Here is a 17,481-nt window from a genome sequence, read left to right on the forward strand (position 1 = left end):
GCTGTAAAACGGATGTTTGTCTTTCCATACACTCCGTGGTCAGACAGTACAGCAATTGCTTCCGTGACTGGGTATGTGCTACAACATGTATGGCGGAAGTTTGAATTACAGGTGCGATATCGTCCAGGCATCAGGAACAGGGCACTTTGAATATCTTGAGAATGATTTAAGTGTGTAAAAAAATGTCCTTTTTGTAACTTTTTTCTCTAAGAAACACAGTTGAACTCAATTAATACGAAATGTCAAAAATCCACAAATTTGTTTGTATTAGCTGTTATTTGTAATAACTATGAATTAATGATACACTGAGAAAAAATGAAGAAATGCTTACCTATACATAAAAAATATTACTATTAATACACACATTGTAATCTAAAAATTAGTACATACAGAAAAAAATCACCTATTTCATACTAAATGAATATTAGAAAGAAAATATTAAAGAAGGAAGATGATAATCGACAATCGCGGAATAGGTTCCAATCCACAATGGTAGAAAAACAGTTTTATTTCCAAGTAAATAGAAATGACCACAGGCAAAGAAGTGTACATGCTTTATTTTACATGCAAAAATTTAATTTTTTTTCATGATACACAATGGGACTTCTACTACATAAGAAAATGATGAATGATTTTTTTAGAAATCATTCCAGAAAAGAAAATTACAGTATTCAATCACGAACATTTTAAGTAAAGAGGTCAGAAATTTTTGTTCGTCTTAGCCGAGACTTTCATTTTAATGTACGTATTATGCATGAAATTTTTAATGTAGTTAGGTAGCAAATTATTATTAGCATTAGCAACCCATAGATGTATCCTGGTATGTTGCCCAGAACTGCTCAACCACTTGCCCTTTTCAATACAGTAGTATCTTTATAGCGCCCACCTATATAACGCAATTCCCTATAAACCACACAACATTTCAGAAATAAACAAAAAGTTATGCATTTATAAAAAGCCCTCTGTTCTGCTTTGCAAACATAAAATTGTTACGCAAATCAATTTTTGAAACAGTTTTTCATCTTTCCATCTTAATTCAAAGCTTTTAAATGAAAATTAGTATTCCCAGTAAAAAGAAAATATCAGATCACTCTTGGAAATGCAGCTCTTTTGTAAACCTTGAAGCTAGCAGAAGAGCAGAATAATTCACTTTCTTTTGATCGTGAAACATATTTAAATGACACTATATATATTATGTTGTATAGTTAGTGCTTTAATACTCATTGCAGTTAAAACTTTTTCTAAGATGCATTTTTCGTCGCCTCAAATAGTTGTTGCTGGTGTGTTATTCCTGGGATTAGAGGTCATAGGGTCGCTATGAGGCGTCGATATATAGATTAACTCTGAATATTAGTTTTAAAATATGTGAAATTATCTATATAACTCCAAAATCTGCATAATGCAAAAGCTCTGGTCCCAAGGTATGTGTTATAACGGTCTTCTACTGTAGATGGATCAAGGAAACATAAGAAACATAAAGTATAGTAATTTCATCTGAAACATATTCATTACCTTTGATGCCTTATTTCTTCTATTTCTAAGCTGTTGTTCAGTTCATCTGAAGTTGATGTAGCTCTTATGTGATTAGCAAACCAGGCATTCCATCTCAGAAGTCTATTATCGCAGTATTCCATAAAACAGTTATAAACATGAGGTTCAAGGGTTAAAGTCCATGGGCCACGAGCAACATTGGTGCTGAGAAGAAAAAAAATCTTCAAATCAGAACCCAACTTTTCTTTAAAACATACGGGTCATTCTCCAGAAAATGTAACTTTTCAAAGCAAATATTTTTCAATTTTGAAACCTTTTGTTTTATTTTTTTTCATTCTTACTTGAAAGGGATACCTACTAGAAGTAACCATAGACAATGGCCCAGCTAAGTTCCAATTATTTTACTCATAAATTAAAAAAAAAAGACCTTGTTCACGGAAATTTAAAAAAAAAAGAAAAAAAATTTAATGTTTAAAAAATGAGGCCAATTTAATAGCAAAGAAGTAACTTCGTTAATTGTGCACACATTGAGCTATTTTAATGATTAGTGGGAATCTAATATTAAGCTCTCTTAATGAAAGTATGGCTTAAGTTTTATTTATCCTTTCAGTTCAAATGTGTGTTAAAAAAGAGCATTTAGTCAATTTGAGAATATACTGGCAATTTAAAATTTTGGTAGAATGCCTAATATTGATTTATTTCCCCTCGGTCATTTATTTTTACCTCAGAAATAATGACACTCATAAGGTCTCTCACGGAGATGAGATTCATGGATGAGCGTAGTTTTCCATTAATATAGGCCAAATAGATACATTTTTCAAGGCAATATATTTTTTTCTTCATTGCTACAATCTGCACATGTTAAACATATGAAAACATGTTTACTTTGTTCTCTACATTAATTTACATCCCTAAAATTCAAGTTCACGGAGGTGAGAGGTCACAAGAACCACACTTAATTTTTCAAACAAAATCCATCTTCTTTCTTTTCAACAAAATCTCACAGCTTCTTTATGGCTAAAAATAAACGAGGGAGCTCCTTTGTATCATGGAAAATAAAATGTGAGGTCATTACTGCCACGTGTTAATGAGAAATGGCGTTTTGTGTTTAGATAACCGAGGTGAGAATTTATTGTGCGACATGATTCCTTATCCTACTAAAACAAACTAAAATACAATGTGAAACAATTAAATATACTTAAATAATTAGTATTTGAGATACTTATGAAAAGAATAATAAATAAATAAGTATATGCTTTTGATTAAACAAGTTATTAAGCAACATAAACAGTCACATCAGGTGTGTGACATACCACGGAGGTGAGAATTCACATTTTGTTAACCAAAAATATAGTGAAATAAAAATTATTATTAAAAAATTGTTGACAGATTTACATAGATATATTTTTGATGAAATTAAAGAGCATTGTTAAATGAATCGTTCCTTAAAGTTTTTACAGTAAAAGGTGTGACAGTAAAATTACTTTTTGAAGAATGACCCATATAGTAATAGTCATTTCAAAGTTATGAATCAATAGTTTTGATAATGGTATTTAATGAGCACAAACAGGGCTATGGAGTCAGAGTCAGATTGATTTTGGGGCAAAGGAGTCGAAGTTGGGAGTCGAAGGTTCAAAATTTCAATAGTTGGAGTCTGTCAATTCCCCACAAAGTTCGCAATTCTGCCAGTGCTTGTGGAGTCGGAGTCAAAATCGAAGGTTCTAAAATTCCGCAGGTCAGTCACTTTTCCTCCAACTCTGTGGCCCGGAGCATAACAATACAACATTAACAACAATGCAATACTCGTCTGAGATTTTGGTTTATCGTTTAGTATATCTTTCACTTCATCATTATAAAGGTAACTCCCTTCTTATATATATATATGCTTTGCCTTTTCAAAATAAAATCCTCATTTACATTGGCATCCCAAAAAGGCATCATCAACACTGAATGATTCAACACATAAATGGGGTGGTTTCCTTCAGTCAAAAGTACTACTTTAAGTCATTGAAATGGATAGAATGAGCAAAAAAAAATAACATGGACCCAGAAAATTCTTTCATTTTAACAACAGTTTTTTTTTAAATTCATTTTTTAAATGTCCGATTTTTCAAACAAGGAGTGGTCTTGATGACGTAACAAATGATGCACTTTGCCGCATCTTTCTACTATGTGTCCACGTTATGATAATCAAGTAGCGAATTAAATAATGCACTCTATACTTGCTATCAACCATATTGTTGCCAATACACGTGAATAAAGATGCAAATTCAATATTTTGCTCTGTGAAAGGCATTTCATCATTTGTGATGTCATCAGCAGAAGCTGTAAACAATGAAAGCGCTCCGATTTAAGTAATTTTTTAAAAATATTAAACGTAAACAAAATTATCGCAAAATGGTCATCTCCTATGTTTTTAAACATGCTCTTTCAGAAAAAAATATTTTTGAAATTTTGGAAACGACCTCATTCAGCACTGCAATTTTTTTTCTATGAAATCTAAATCTTTAAAGCAGAATTTAAGAAAACTATATTATTTAAGGAAACGGCCATACTTAAAAGTATGTAAGTTACATGACATAAAGCACTGGCACATATATGCGCATGGGTTATCTAATGGGGGTTATCAGGGTATCTAAGAAATCGACAATTTCATAGAATTTTGTTAAATGCCTTAAAATATAGGAAAAGTAATATATTTAAATGTGTATCTGTGTACAAAAGCAATGATACATCATAATCCACTGTTGATTTTCCAGCTGGAACTTTAACTTAAATTTATATTTCCATTTTGATGCACATTTTTTATTCAAATTTAATGACTTAAAATAAATATACATAACAATTTTTCTTTTAATAAATTATAAAATAACAAATGTGGGTCAAACATCTTCATTTAATGATCACTTATTTTTAAATATAGACGTTTATTTCTGATCAGCCTACCTAGCTCCAACAAAATTTCAATTTTAATTCAAATATCAAATACAATATTTTAATGATTCAAAATTTTAATATTTTAATTCAACAACCAGTTCTTGAGTTGCAATGCTTAAAGCAGAATAATATAAAGAAATTTAACTATGTAACTATAATTTTGTTTTTTAATCGGGTAAATATAGAACCAGGTTAAAGAAATTTCATAGAGAAGTTTTAAGAAAATAATAACTATGTCTGTCCACTCTTTGCAAAAAACTTAAAACAAGACTAAAAACTTACGGGTCAGCTGCAAAAAACTTCAGCACTTCTTTTGGGAAATTTTTAATGTCGTCAAATTGCAAATCATGAGAAAAAGACGATGTCGCCTGCACTAACTTATGCCTGAAAAATATAAGAAACAGTTATGTAACAAAATGACAGATGTAGAATTTTTAATTTACATAAACAAAGTTAACATTGGGTTGATCCAATGTGGGAAAAATTGAGGCAAGTACAAACAGAAATTGGGGCCCTTTTCCTGAACAGATATCTACACTTTTAAACTGAAGTAGAGTTTCTTCTTCCAAAAAATTTTCGGCATGATCTAGATAACCATTGCCCCAGTGGCAAAAAGCTGCGACACAGCGACATTGTCGTGGACAACGAAACAAAATCGCGGACAGTTCTGTCCGCGCTAAAAAAATAAAAGTTGTCCACAGAAAAAAAAAGGTTGTCTGCAGAGAAAAAAGAAAACTGCAACTGTCGGACATTTATTTGCATTAACTGCTGACGCGGGGAGGGAATAAACGCACACGTGATCGCACACATGATCCTTCCCCGCCCACGCGGTGGTATGTATTAACCAAAACAAGACGATATTTTTCAAATTGTTTACTGAAAAAGCAAATCTGAAATCGAAATAACGCATATTTCTGTGTACAAAAAAAAAAAAGTTGGCACATTTCTGTGATGCAAGCGATAAGTAACTAATAACATAGTGAATAATTTTGTTTAATTGTTTCATCAAATCATTAGCAGTAGTGTTGTTACAAAGTTCTATGAAAATGCAGCGTAAAGACTTTTTCTTCATGCTAATGATTTAAAAAAAAAAGCATTTATATCAGTGAATTGAAATGGGATCGCTTCAAATAGGGTTATCAGCTTTAAAATCATCGCCATTTAGTGTCTGGTGTTAAACCTTTACTCATCCTTTTTTTTTTTCACGACTCCGAATTTTCGGTGAATGTGTCAGTGTTATTAATAATATTCATCATGCAGATCTGCTAAATGGTAATTCTAAAATTATTTTACTTTAATATATTTTTTATTTACCGTTTTTATACTTTTAATGATTTCATTTTGAAAAATGCAATCTGATTGCATCTGATATGAGAATCGAACCTTTTTTTTTTTTTTTTTTCAAGCTAACTTCGCTTTATATGGAGGCAAATAAATGAAAAGTCCATTAAAACCATCATTTCAAGATTTTATAACGAAACTCCGCCTTTGTTTATGAGTCAAAAATTTGGTTGCTGAATAGATGGTTTAATTTTAGTTTTGCTGCAACTGTGTCGATAGATGTTAATGATATGTTTATCTTGGCTTCTCTATGGCTTATAAAATGCAATTCCAAAATAATTTTTTAAAAATTAATTCTTTCATGAGCCGTTTTTATACTTTTGGAGACTTCACTTTGCGAATTGCAATCTCTTTGCATCCGCCTTGAGAATCGGATTTTTCAAATTTTTGATGCTTAGTACGCTTTGTTAAGGGGGAAACAAATAAATTCTCCTTTTATTTTTATTGAAATCACGAAATTTAGATGTTTTTAACGAAATTCTGAAATCTTTAAGAGTTTCAAACAGTTAAATGCTCAACCACTGCTTGATTTTTTTTTTTCAATTATTAAACAGAAATTAATATAATAACGGAAAAAAGAAAAAATTTCACACTAAACACCTATTTTAAAATTTTATTTTACTCTTCCCCCCCCCCCCACGCAAAATTATTTGCTTTTTCACAAAATGAATCCAGTTTTCACACAAAAAAGGACCCTGTAAAAAAATCCTGGACAGACCCCTGTTTAATAGTCAACACATGTTAGCAAATGTCAGGTGCCCACCAAGGACAGGGGGGTGGGAGTCATCAGATTGCACCATTGAAACTTTTAGAAGGAGGTAATTTTAGAAAGATTTTGGGTTTAGCTATGGGGGGGGGGACGGTACCTCCTGCCTTAATTTTAAAATAATTATTTGAAAAAAGACTCGTTTATTTTTTTTTATTGAAACCACGCTCGAAATTTTGCAGACAGATCATGAAGTTCTAAAAGATTGTCGCAGACAGCTACAAAAGTTTCTGCCACTGGGACCATTGCTCCTCTTCTAGATTGTTATTTAGTTAATGTTTGATCTTTGATATATTCTATCTCAATGAAGTTTTTGCCAGGGATAATCAAGTCACCCTTACTGGTGCATTACCCTAAATCAGCGGTCGGCAACCTAAATTGACTGAAGATCTACTTTCCAAGTTCGGTGAATACAAAGATCGACTTGAAGGGCGGGGGGAACGGTCATGTTGCATTCGCACTTAAGTTGAGATTATGCCGACTTCAAATTATAGGCAAAATCTTATCAAAATAGACTTTACTACTTATTAAATAGTTGCTGTAATTTGATAAAATAATTTTACATAAACACTGTTTTCACCCATAAGTAGATATATTGCTTGTTTTAAAATTGATAAGATAGTGACCATAAAAAAATCGGCTGAACCTAAAAAGTTTTGAAAATTTTCAAATAATTTGGACGTCAAACCTAATTTTGTTCCAGAAAATGGTACTCCGATAGAAACCAAGGAAAAAACATTGTTGAGATCGACTGAAAATAGGCTCGAGATCGACGGGTTGCCGACTGCTGCCCTAAATGATTGCATAGGCTCTGAAATTTTGCTCCCAGTAGCAGAATTTTTTCAGTAATCTGTGATGAAGATAAAAAAAAAAAGATTAGTCTGCAAGGTAGAATAGCATTAGATTAGTCGTAGTGCTTACTACGAACCAGCAAAAAGGAATGCTTGAAAATAAAATGCTAAATTAAAAAGTTACGAGTAAAACAAAGACCAAAAAGCATCAAAATAAAATAGAAAACTGAGGCACAGCTAGCAGCAGGAGCAAGTTCTTTAGCCACTGAGGACCCCCGCATAGATTTAAGTGCCTTTTTTGTTTTTATTTATTTTTTTTTCCTGTTTCATTTTTAACTGTTCTTTTGTGCTTTAAATATAAGGAATCTGCACAGAAAGAAAAAAAAACTTTTTTTCACTGTAAGTGTGTTAGTATATAATACAAAAAACTGCTAATGAACACTTTAAACTTAAGGGTTCCTGTTAAAGTGGTAGCCCGGGCCCAGTTACTACCTCTCTAAATTAATTCAAGCCTCCAGTGCAAAAAGTTGATAGAAGGCTTAAGTATAAACAGTTATGTCATTCAAACTGCTAGGCATATTTTCAGGGCAGACATTTTTTTTCTTTTTAGAGCAAATGCGGTTCTTCAACCAGTGTTAAAAAATCAACAAAAGTACAGTACATTCTACTTTTAAAAGAAAAGAAACAAATCACAAAGATTTCTTAATTTTCTCAGAAGCATATATTCTAATAAAGAACTTACTTATATTTCCCTCTTCCCTCGTCAAGTTTACGAACAATGGTTTGAAAATGATCATAGGCTTTATCTGACAAGTCCATTCCAGACAACTGTGATTCCAGAATATGCTTATCAACGATCCTGCGTACTGGCTCAGTCAACTGATTTTCATTTGACTTTAGTTCCTAATAAAAAACCAAATCCTCACCATACAATAAGCTTTAAATATTTACAAAATTGGAGCAAAATTAAACTCATGCGAAAACTAAATACAATCTGAAGAACTACAAATAAAAAAAAAAGTTTATTCAAAAGAATCACATGCACAAAAGGAAACACATTGCTCATTAATATTTTTTTGCACCAAAAAATTATTCTGTATTAATTTGCAACAAATACTTTATTTTTTATCAAACTATACAATTTATGCAGAGTCCAAATGCAGGCTATATCCCCTTTCCTAAAACTAAGTATTAAATAAAATAAATGAAACAACCATTAAAAGTTAAAATAGTTGCTAGTGTTTAGATTAATTTAATATTATATGCAAATTAATATAAATAAATAAATATTCAGGGAAATAGATAACTCAAATAGGAAAAGTGTCAAGATTTATAGAACACATATAAAAATGCCACTTGTATTAGTATACATTCCAAGGACATAGTTAATTTTGTTACTGTCTTCATTTGTACACTAAATCTGCATCAAATTACAGTGCACATGGATTTTAGTGCTGATATTTTGTTCATGGGCAAAAGCAAATTTCCTGGTTAAAAGAATTCAATTCCTCCAACTTTGTGAGGATTTCAAAATCAACAACTTTATTAAAATAACCACCTCAAAGTTTTTTTATACAATCAGGACTCCAAGTTCTTTTCTGTAAAGTAAATATAGACGAGTCTCATGTGGTCAAGTGATCAAGACTACTGTCTTTTACCCAAGCGACCTATGCTATATCACTGGCATGGGAAAAACCGAACCAATTTTTCCACACTATAAAATAATGCATATTAATCCTCCCTCCAAAAGATAGGAAGTTGGGCAGCAAAGAAGATTCAGGATAAATGACTAAACAAAGGGAATTTCTAAGATTCTTTCAGGAGCAAAGGCAGACGGTTGAAATACAAAGCTTACTATCCAATTGAAGAATTTTTCATCAAAATTAGTAGAAGACTTTCAAAATAAACTTATAATAAAGGAAAAGCACAGAAAAAGATAAATAGCTGTATTTGTAGTTGAAAACCTTTTCTTTTTTTTTAAGTAACAAAATTACTGAAAACAACACGAATAGTAAAAATCTTAAAATTTTCAATCTCATTACAACTTATGAAACCAGTGTATGAATTCAACATTTACACAGAAAACGTGTAACATAAATTATTTTGCCTCCCTCTTACCAACGGAAAACTTAATAAAAAAATAAATTAACAAAAACAAACGAAAACAAATTAAAATTTATCTTTTTTTTTTTTTTTTTTTTGCATAACTGATGAAGAGAAACAATAATCAATTCAACTCATAATAGAAATAACTTATTTCACACTGGAAGCAGATTTGAGGAATAGTCCATCTAATGGGGAACGATGCAGATTACTTTCATGCTCTAGGGATCCCAAACGAGGAGAGAGAGGAAGAGGGGTATTGAGTTTTTAGAGCGGTTGATTTTTGGGGCATTTTTCCTTTTTAGGGGGTCTCTTGCTCTGGAGTGGTCCTTGTGCATTTGTGGGGAGGAATAACTCTAGGGGGGATGAACACCCCTACATGCTCCACACATTTCAGAGCACTTAGCAAACCATCTATAATGTATGGGATAGATAATAAATTTAAAAAGTTGAATAATTGCTCTCCCAAACTTGACTTCTGAAAATTAACAATAAAATCACATCTTCAGTTAAGAGCTCAAATTATAAAATGATTTAAATAAAAATTCTGAATCAAACCTTAAATGCTTTGTATATAGCAGGGCTTAGATACTTCTCTCGCTTTGCTTTTATTATTCTTGGATGAAGCTGAAAACAGAAGAAACTAAGTTGAAAAAAACTAAAAAAGGAAGAAAAACATGCAGAATTTAAACAATTACAACTATGTAAAATTTAAACTTTTAAAAAATTAAAAAACTAATTCCCAAATTTTAAAAAACACTCTGAGGTGAAAATCTTTAAAGTTTCAAGTAATTTTGTACCAAATTTCAAGGCTGTAGATTCTACAGGTTTCCTGGAGGCAGGCCTGCCACAGACAGAATTTTAGAATTTCTTAAGATGTTACTTTTTTTTTCTTCAAAATACAGAGATACAGAAAATATTTTGTGCTTCAATACTTTGGCTAGAATTATATAATTAAATAATATAATATTGAATAGTTTTACCAATTCTGTAAAGATATAGCATTTAAATTAGAGCTTTATACTGTACTGTCAACAACAATGTATGAGATTTACTATTAATGACTATAAAAGTACCTTCACATAAGCATCAGCAATGCTTTGGTTTCGACGAACTGTATAAAGCAATTTGAAAGCTCCCCAAGCAAAATCAAAAGGAGCTGTAAGTCTGTCTAATGGTAGTATCACATTCTGCACATTAATTTGAACTTCTGAGTCTGAAAAATATCAATATTATAAATCGTGAAATCACTCACAAAAAGATAAATATACATAGTGTATATAAATTAATTGAAAATATTTCGCTGGAAACAAAGAGTCTCAAAATCACACAAACAAACATTGGATCTCTTTGCAATTGTTCTTTTCTTAAAAATTTAATTTGTTTTATCTACTCTTTTCCCTGTTTGAAACTGGAGTTTTTACACCTCCCCCATTCCTGCATGTATACAAAAACAGAATCAAGCAGAAAAAAGCACTAAAAGTGTTATGAAATTCATATAGTGCGAAGAGAGATTTGTCAATGATTGTTAGACTTGGTTTGACGTTTGAAGAGACCCTGGGGCTGGAGAATACGGTAAGGCTTTTTCCTGAATTGGTTGATTGCTGATTTTTCTCTCTCCTTCGGACAGATTGTGTGGTAAAATGAATGCAAAAAGGAACAATGTAAACTTTTGTGTTAAGTTAAAAAAAATTACTTTCACTTAAAAAATAATTATAAATTATGATAGAGAACATAATTATAAATTTGCCAAAGATTTGCTCTTTATCTTGATTAAATATACAACTCTTGCAATAGGTACATGCAATAAATTACAGTTATCTAATAAACAACATGGAATATTTGGAGCTTCGGTCCGACATCACTGCAGCTGAACTATAAATGATTAACTGTTTGTGAGTAATAATCCTATGTAATTTTGTTACGAAACATCCTTTTTCTTTTTAATAAAAAAAAAAAATTCTGCTTATTTAGGAATGATTTGTTACCATGGTTACCATGGCTTTAGACAATTAGAAGCCTGTAGATGTTGTTTACATTGATTTTCAAAAAGCTTTCGATAAGGTACTGCATGTTGCTCTACTTAGCAAATTAGCTGATATAGGCATAGGAGGGAAAACTTTCATTTGAGCAAAAAACTGGCTGACCGGAAGGAAACAAACGGTAGTTGTACGGGGAAATTATTCTGATTGGAGTGAGGTTTTAAGCGGGGTTCCTCAAGGATCAGTGTTAGGGCCTGTTTTGTTCATTGTTTTTATGAATGATATTCATAAAAATATTTCTGGGAACATGAATTGTTTTGCTGATGATGTCAAAGTTATGGGGAGTGTAGAAAATAAAAAATAAGCAAATCAGCTGCAAGAGGAACTTGATCATATTACGGAGTCGGCTGATAAATCGCATATGGCTGTTAATGTTGGGAAATGTCAAGTGCTACATTTAAGGCTTGGAAATAAGTGTACAAGTTATTATTTACAAGGTTCAGTAATTAGTCAGGCAGAAAAAATTACTGATCTAGGCGTCTTAATAAGTCAGGATTTAAAGTTTAGCCAACAGTGCAGCATAGCTAGTAACAAAGCCAATAAGATGCTTGGGTTTATCAATAGATCTATTTCAAACAAAAATCTAAAAAAGTTCTTCTGTCCTTATATAGAAGTTTGGTAAGACCTCATTTGGAGTATGCTGTTCAGTTTTGGTCTCCTCATCTTAAGAAAGATATTAATGTATTGGAAAGGGTTCAAAGGTGGGCTACAAGGCTAATAAATGGACTTTCTCATTCAGACTATGATTCCAGGCTTAGAATGCTAAAAATGTAGTCTTGAGCAAAGAAGAGACCGAGGGGACATGATTCAATTGCTTAAATTAATTAAAATGAAAGATGTTATGGGGCTAAAGTTTAGCACTGAAAATAGGACAAGGGGTCATTGTTTTAAGCTATTTAAATCTCAAGCTAACATGGATATTAGGAAAAATTATTATTTTAGCAGGGTAGTGGAACCTTGGAACAGCTTACCAGAAGAGGTGGTAATGAGAAAGGGAGTAGATAGTTTTAAGATAGCCATTGATCTTCACTGGGGATTGTAAATTAACTATGACCAGTCTAGCTGGGAACAGAACCTGTTGCAGGTCGTCTCTTTTGTATTTGTATTTGTATTTTTAATTATTACTCATATTATCCGGATTTCTGTTTATCTGTATTGCCTTTCGTCCCTGTTAGTCCAGATAAACGAGGGTGCACAGAACTCAAAATTAATCTACAACAAAGATTCCTTCTTTAAGTTGGGATTACAATATGCTAACTACTTTAATACAAAAGGCTAATGCAAAGGCACTAATTAGTACAAGCAGTTCAATCATAAGATTGTCTCTTTTCTGCCAGTAGGGTTCTTTAGATTACATTGTCTGAATCACTTTAACTGGAAATTCAGCATAAGTGAAATAAACAACCCTACAGGCAAAGAAGCAGTCTCGATTAGCTATTTATCCTGCTTAACCATTCGTCGAGTATCATAGTCAAAAAACACAATCATGAAAAAAAAAAGTCAGCAAGCTCGTGAGGTCATTCTCTATTAGAGAATTTTGCTGGCAGTTGAGGTTTTCGTGTTCGCTTATGAAGACTGTGGCAGGTTAAATATGTTTGTGGTCACAAAGTCCTCCAAATGAATATGGTACAAATTTAAAAGTTTATAGAGAAATCCTGAGCAATGACAATTTAATGAAATTAATTTTTAACAGAATTAAACAAATAGCTAATAAAAAATTAAACGTTAACTCTTACCATCAAGTTTCTGATCTAAATGATGAATTCCAGCTTCATACTGAATCATCAATTTCCCAACTGCATTGACACATTTTTCACTATTTAACTGGCTGAAGGCAGGAAGTGCAGATGTACGTAACAATGGATTATTTTCTGCTGTATCTGGTGGAATTTCAGGTAAGCTACATTTTCCCGAAAATAAAAATAGAATAATATTAATGTGAGAAAACTTAAAATATTGTTTTCTAAAACAAAAACAAGAAGCTCATTCAGTGCTTCATCTTTACAAACTTTTAGTGCCAGGACCGATGTTAAGCATTCGACATTGCATCAAATGTGATAAAATTGTACATTCAATGAAACAAACTCTACTTGTCATAAGTATTGACAAACAGAGAATTCTCTGAAGTTTTCACAGAAAAAAAAAACTCCCTTCACTCCTCAAAATTATGCCAAAAGATTGTTAGAAATTCTGTAAGTGCTAAAAACACCCACTAATTAAGTACCTTATTTAACTTGTGCTTAGTGTGCTGTACTTTTAAAGCAGTCAAATCCCTTTAACACAAACATGAATAAAATGAAAGTCACTCTAAATATGTTCAGTTGAACCTCCATTTATCGAACTTCCACAAATCAAAATTTTCTATACATCGAAATCCCAGCAAATTTCCATGTCCATTATATAGAAAAATTGTTTCTATATATCAAAAAAATCTCTTTATATTGAAATTCTTTCGAGACATTTGTAGATTTTTTTTCCACTTTAGACTGTTTGTCTCATCAAAAATGAAGATTGGGGAAGAAAATTATGTTCATCAAAGGTTGCTACGAAACTCACGAGGAATCTGGGGTTGAGGGGTGTGTAGATAGGGTGTTGTTCCATTCTGGAGTTCTTCGGTTCCCCCCTAAGTTTATTTCAAATCTTAATTGTAACCAGTAATACAGTAAAAACAGTTTCAAGTTATTCCTATTGTTCTGTTGATTATCATTCTTAGTCTTTTAGCTTCAGTGAAAATCATTCAAGTTAAGTAGATTGATTTTTTACTTTCCTCTCAATTACATTGTCAAAACGAAAATCCCCTAAAGTGGCAGATCAAGTTGAATTGCCGAAGAATGAAGATGTATGAAGGCGCAAAAAAATGTCGTTTCTGGTAAATTTAGAATTTCAAAAGCCTGTAAAAGTACTGAAACTTACAGAAAATTTTCACTCAAAAACATGAAACGGCATTACAGTTGATTTTTTAGAAACTATACAGAGCTCAGTAAATGTTTACATTTAATTTTTTAATTATTAACTTCCCTTCTATCCGATATTTGTATAAATTAGAAATTGGCACACAAAAATTAGCTTTAATTATAAAGTTTTAGGAGATTTTTTATGATAAATCAAAATTGTTCCTATGTATTGAAATTTCTGTATATCGAATTTTTTCCAGGCAATTTGCTATTTCGATATATGGAGGTCAGACTGTATTTTATTTAACTTGGGCTTAGTGTGTATTGTACTTTCAAAATACAGTCAAATTCTGTATTTTCAAACATGTCTAAAATGAAATGCTGCTAAGACAAATTACACAATGTAAACTTGTAAATGATACTTTTTGACTTTACTTCCTCGTTATAGTCACTGCAATGCAAAAAAAAACTGCTCTTTTCTTTTTTTTTTTTTTCAGAGTGGTTTGACAGTATTTCCAGTCCATTCAAATTGGTTAGAATGCTACAATGCATTAATGGCATTTAATCATGTAGCTGTATGAAAATTATATTATTTATACTATTAGAAATTTTTAAAAATACAGAGTTTTAAAAAATAGACAGTAAGAAGTTTGACGTTCTGTTCAATCTAAAGTTAAAATGAAAAATTTTTTTTAAAAACCTCCTCAACATGCATAAGAGTTCTGCAAATCTGGGGGCTCCTGGATCATCTTGTTTACTCTCCCGGGGCTCACTTTTGGACACCATCTTTTGAGGTCACCTCAGATCTTGAAAGATAACAGCACCACCTCTACAATTTAGGCAAAGCTCTGAAAGCCAGGGATAGCCTTCAGCACCTCTGCACTCATGATAACTACTTGCAACTGAGCACAAGATTTTCAGACCCAAGGATTTAATGTGTATGTTTTCCTCATGTACTGAACAGGCATTTGCTCAAGCCAGATTCGGATTACGAGTCCAATCTTTATCCACTAGGCTACCCATGCCCAGGTCAATTATGTTTTCAAAGAAAGAGATTGAGTGACCTTCTTTGTTACTCCATCATCAAATTCTTTTTTTAAATACAAATTGCACTGCCTTTCCCTCATATTCAACAATTTCCACTTTTCTTTACTTTTAAGGTGTCAGAAGTGCGGAACCCGCAGCCAGTGTTTCTTTCAGGCATCTCTGGGAGCACTGCCCTCCCGACGAATGCGACTGCCCCCTCCCCCCGGGAGAAAAATTTGTTTTACACTACCATAAGAAATTTTCTTTTTTTATTTTTAACGAAAAAATTATGGAAATAATTAATGTTCAACGCTTAACAAACAAGAAGGAATGTTTTCTCTTTTCCCCCTTGTCTGTCTGTTGTCTGTTTATTGCTGTTGCAATAGGGATAAGAGGGTTGGTACCTATCTAGCTGTAAACCCAGACAAAGCATTGGTGTGGCCCTGTTGGTGTGGTCCGGTTCATGCGCGTAGGTCACTCTTAGTTCGTAGGTCATAGTATACACTCATACTACAATCTGGTTGGAAATCAAAAGTGTCCTGGATAACAATCATTTTATTTATATGGAGGTAAGGGAATAGTGAGCTCTGATCAGTCTTCTTTGGTGGGCAGCAATGGGAATGCCTGTGTGTTCGTTTTTTTTTTTTTTTGTTTGAAGTTAAAAAAAATATTCAGTGGATAATTTTGAATTTATTTCTTAGAGGGCGGTGGGGTACGTGTCCCACTCCTTAAATATACCCTTTACCGCTTTGAACGCTTCCGCCCCCTTAAATATGCTACCCCCCCCCCCCCAGAAGCAAAAGGTCAGACAGAAACATTGACTGCAGCCTTCTTGAGTTTATTAAATTGGTCTTACCAATTGAAGAAAAATTCTCGTTACAATACCTTTTTGGTATTACACACATGCGATAAAATGTAAAACTCAAAATCAAGACTTTTTTCATGTTAATTGAAAAATAATATAGTAAACACAACCAATGACCTTTAAAATTTTGATCAAGCAACTTTTTGCTCAGCAGCTAAATTTATATCTTTTAAGCGTTAAAGGTTTATCAGCCTGTGGATAGGCAATACACAGCTACAGCTAAATAGATATAGAATAATTATACACTGCATGCGGTAAAAAGAAATGGGGAAAAGTAAAAGAAAATTTCTATCAACAGCTGCTAAGTCACGGGCTGTATGTAGATTGGACACAAGTGAAATAAAAAAAGTAACATAAAATATGACTATAAATGCTACAAAAATAAAAATAAAGAGATTGCACATCAATACACATATAAAGTATATAGGTTGAAGGGAGGGTGAAAAAAATTCGAGATATCGAGTTTTCGAGATAACAAGGTCATAATTATAATAAAATAATATTCTAAAAATTAGTCACGAGAGTTTAAAATAAGTGGAAACATGTAATGAAGGTTGAAAAAATGTCTTAATACAATAACAAATACAGTGAAACCCCTCCTAACGGACACCCCTTTAATGCGGACACCCCTCTTATGCGGACAGTTTTTAATTCCCCGGCAAAGAGACATTAAACCTAATGTATAAGGAACCTCTCTCGTACGGACACCCTCAAATACGGACACGGACACCCTTTTCGAAGTCATTTACATTGATATATCCTTTTTTGCGCACAGTATTTAAAACTTGAGAATTAAATAGCTACTCCATTGAAAGGCTTCATTTAATGCAAAGTCGACCAGCTTATACGGAGATAAAAAAAATATTTCTTTGCAATTTTACTTTGCATCTACTGCGTAGCAAAAAATTTTCAGCTTGACACCGAAATGCATTTTTCATTCCAAAAAACATCATCAAATCGTCAAAAATAAAAGAAAAGAAAAGAGAAAATGATTATTCTGCAAGTTTCTGTCTGTATACCCCCACCCTCCCCCGTTGCCTTGTTCCTTTTCAGATGACTAGCAAGCAGGCGTGTTGTGTCTAAGTGGAGCCGAGTTGACGCGCCATCTAACAAAAATATTTTATAGAGAGTAAAAGTAAAGCCAATGCAATATCATAAAGTAAACTTAAGGGTAAAAGCATTCAGTTGTTTCATCGTTCTCATTGAAATGGCTCTGAATACTCAT

At 32.3% G+C, this 17,481-nt stretch overlaps 1 protein-coding gene across 1 annotated transcript in view; it reads right to left on the reverse strand.

The window, feature by feature from the left end:
- LOC129228257 (uncharacterized) overlaps positions 1–17,481 on the reverse strand; it is a 40,351-nt gene that overhangs the window by 18,847 nt on the left and 4,023 nt on the right. Inside the window, exons 2-7 of the mRNA XM_054862926.1 lie at positions 13,208–13,371; positions 10,506–10,645; positions 9,988–10,056; positions 8,069–8,229; positions 4,711–4,812; positions 1,513–1,695 (exon numbers count right to left, since the gene is read on the reverse strand). Of these exons, the coding sequence (XP_054718901.1) occupies positions 1,513–1,695; positions 4,711–4,812; positions 8,069–8,229; positions 9,988–10,056; positions 10,506–10,645; positions 13,208–13,371 (819 nt within the window). The remainder of the gene's footprint in view (positions 1–1,512; positions 1,696–4,710; positions 4,813–8,068; positions 8,230–9,987; positions 10,057–10,505; positions 10,646–13,207; positions 13,372–17,481) is intronic.

This window comes from Uloborus diversus, chromosome 8 (assembly GCF_026930045.1).
Source record: "Uloborus diversus isolate 005 chromosome 8, Udiv.v.3.1, whole genome shotgun sequence".
Taxonomy (NCBI): domain Eukaryota; kingdom Metazoa; phylum Arthropoda; class Arachnida; order Araneae; family Uloboridae; genus Uloborus; species Uloborus diversus.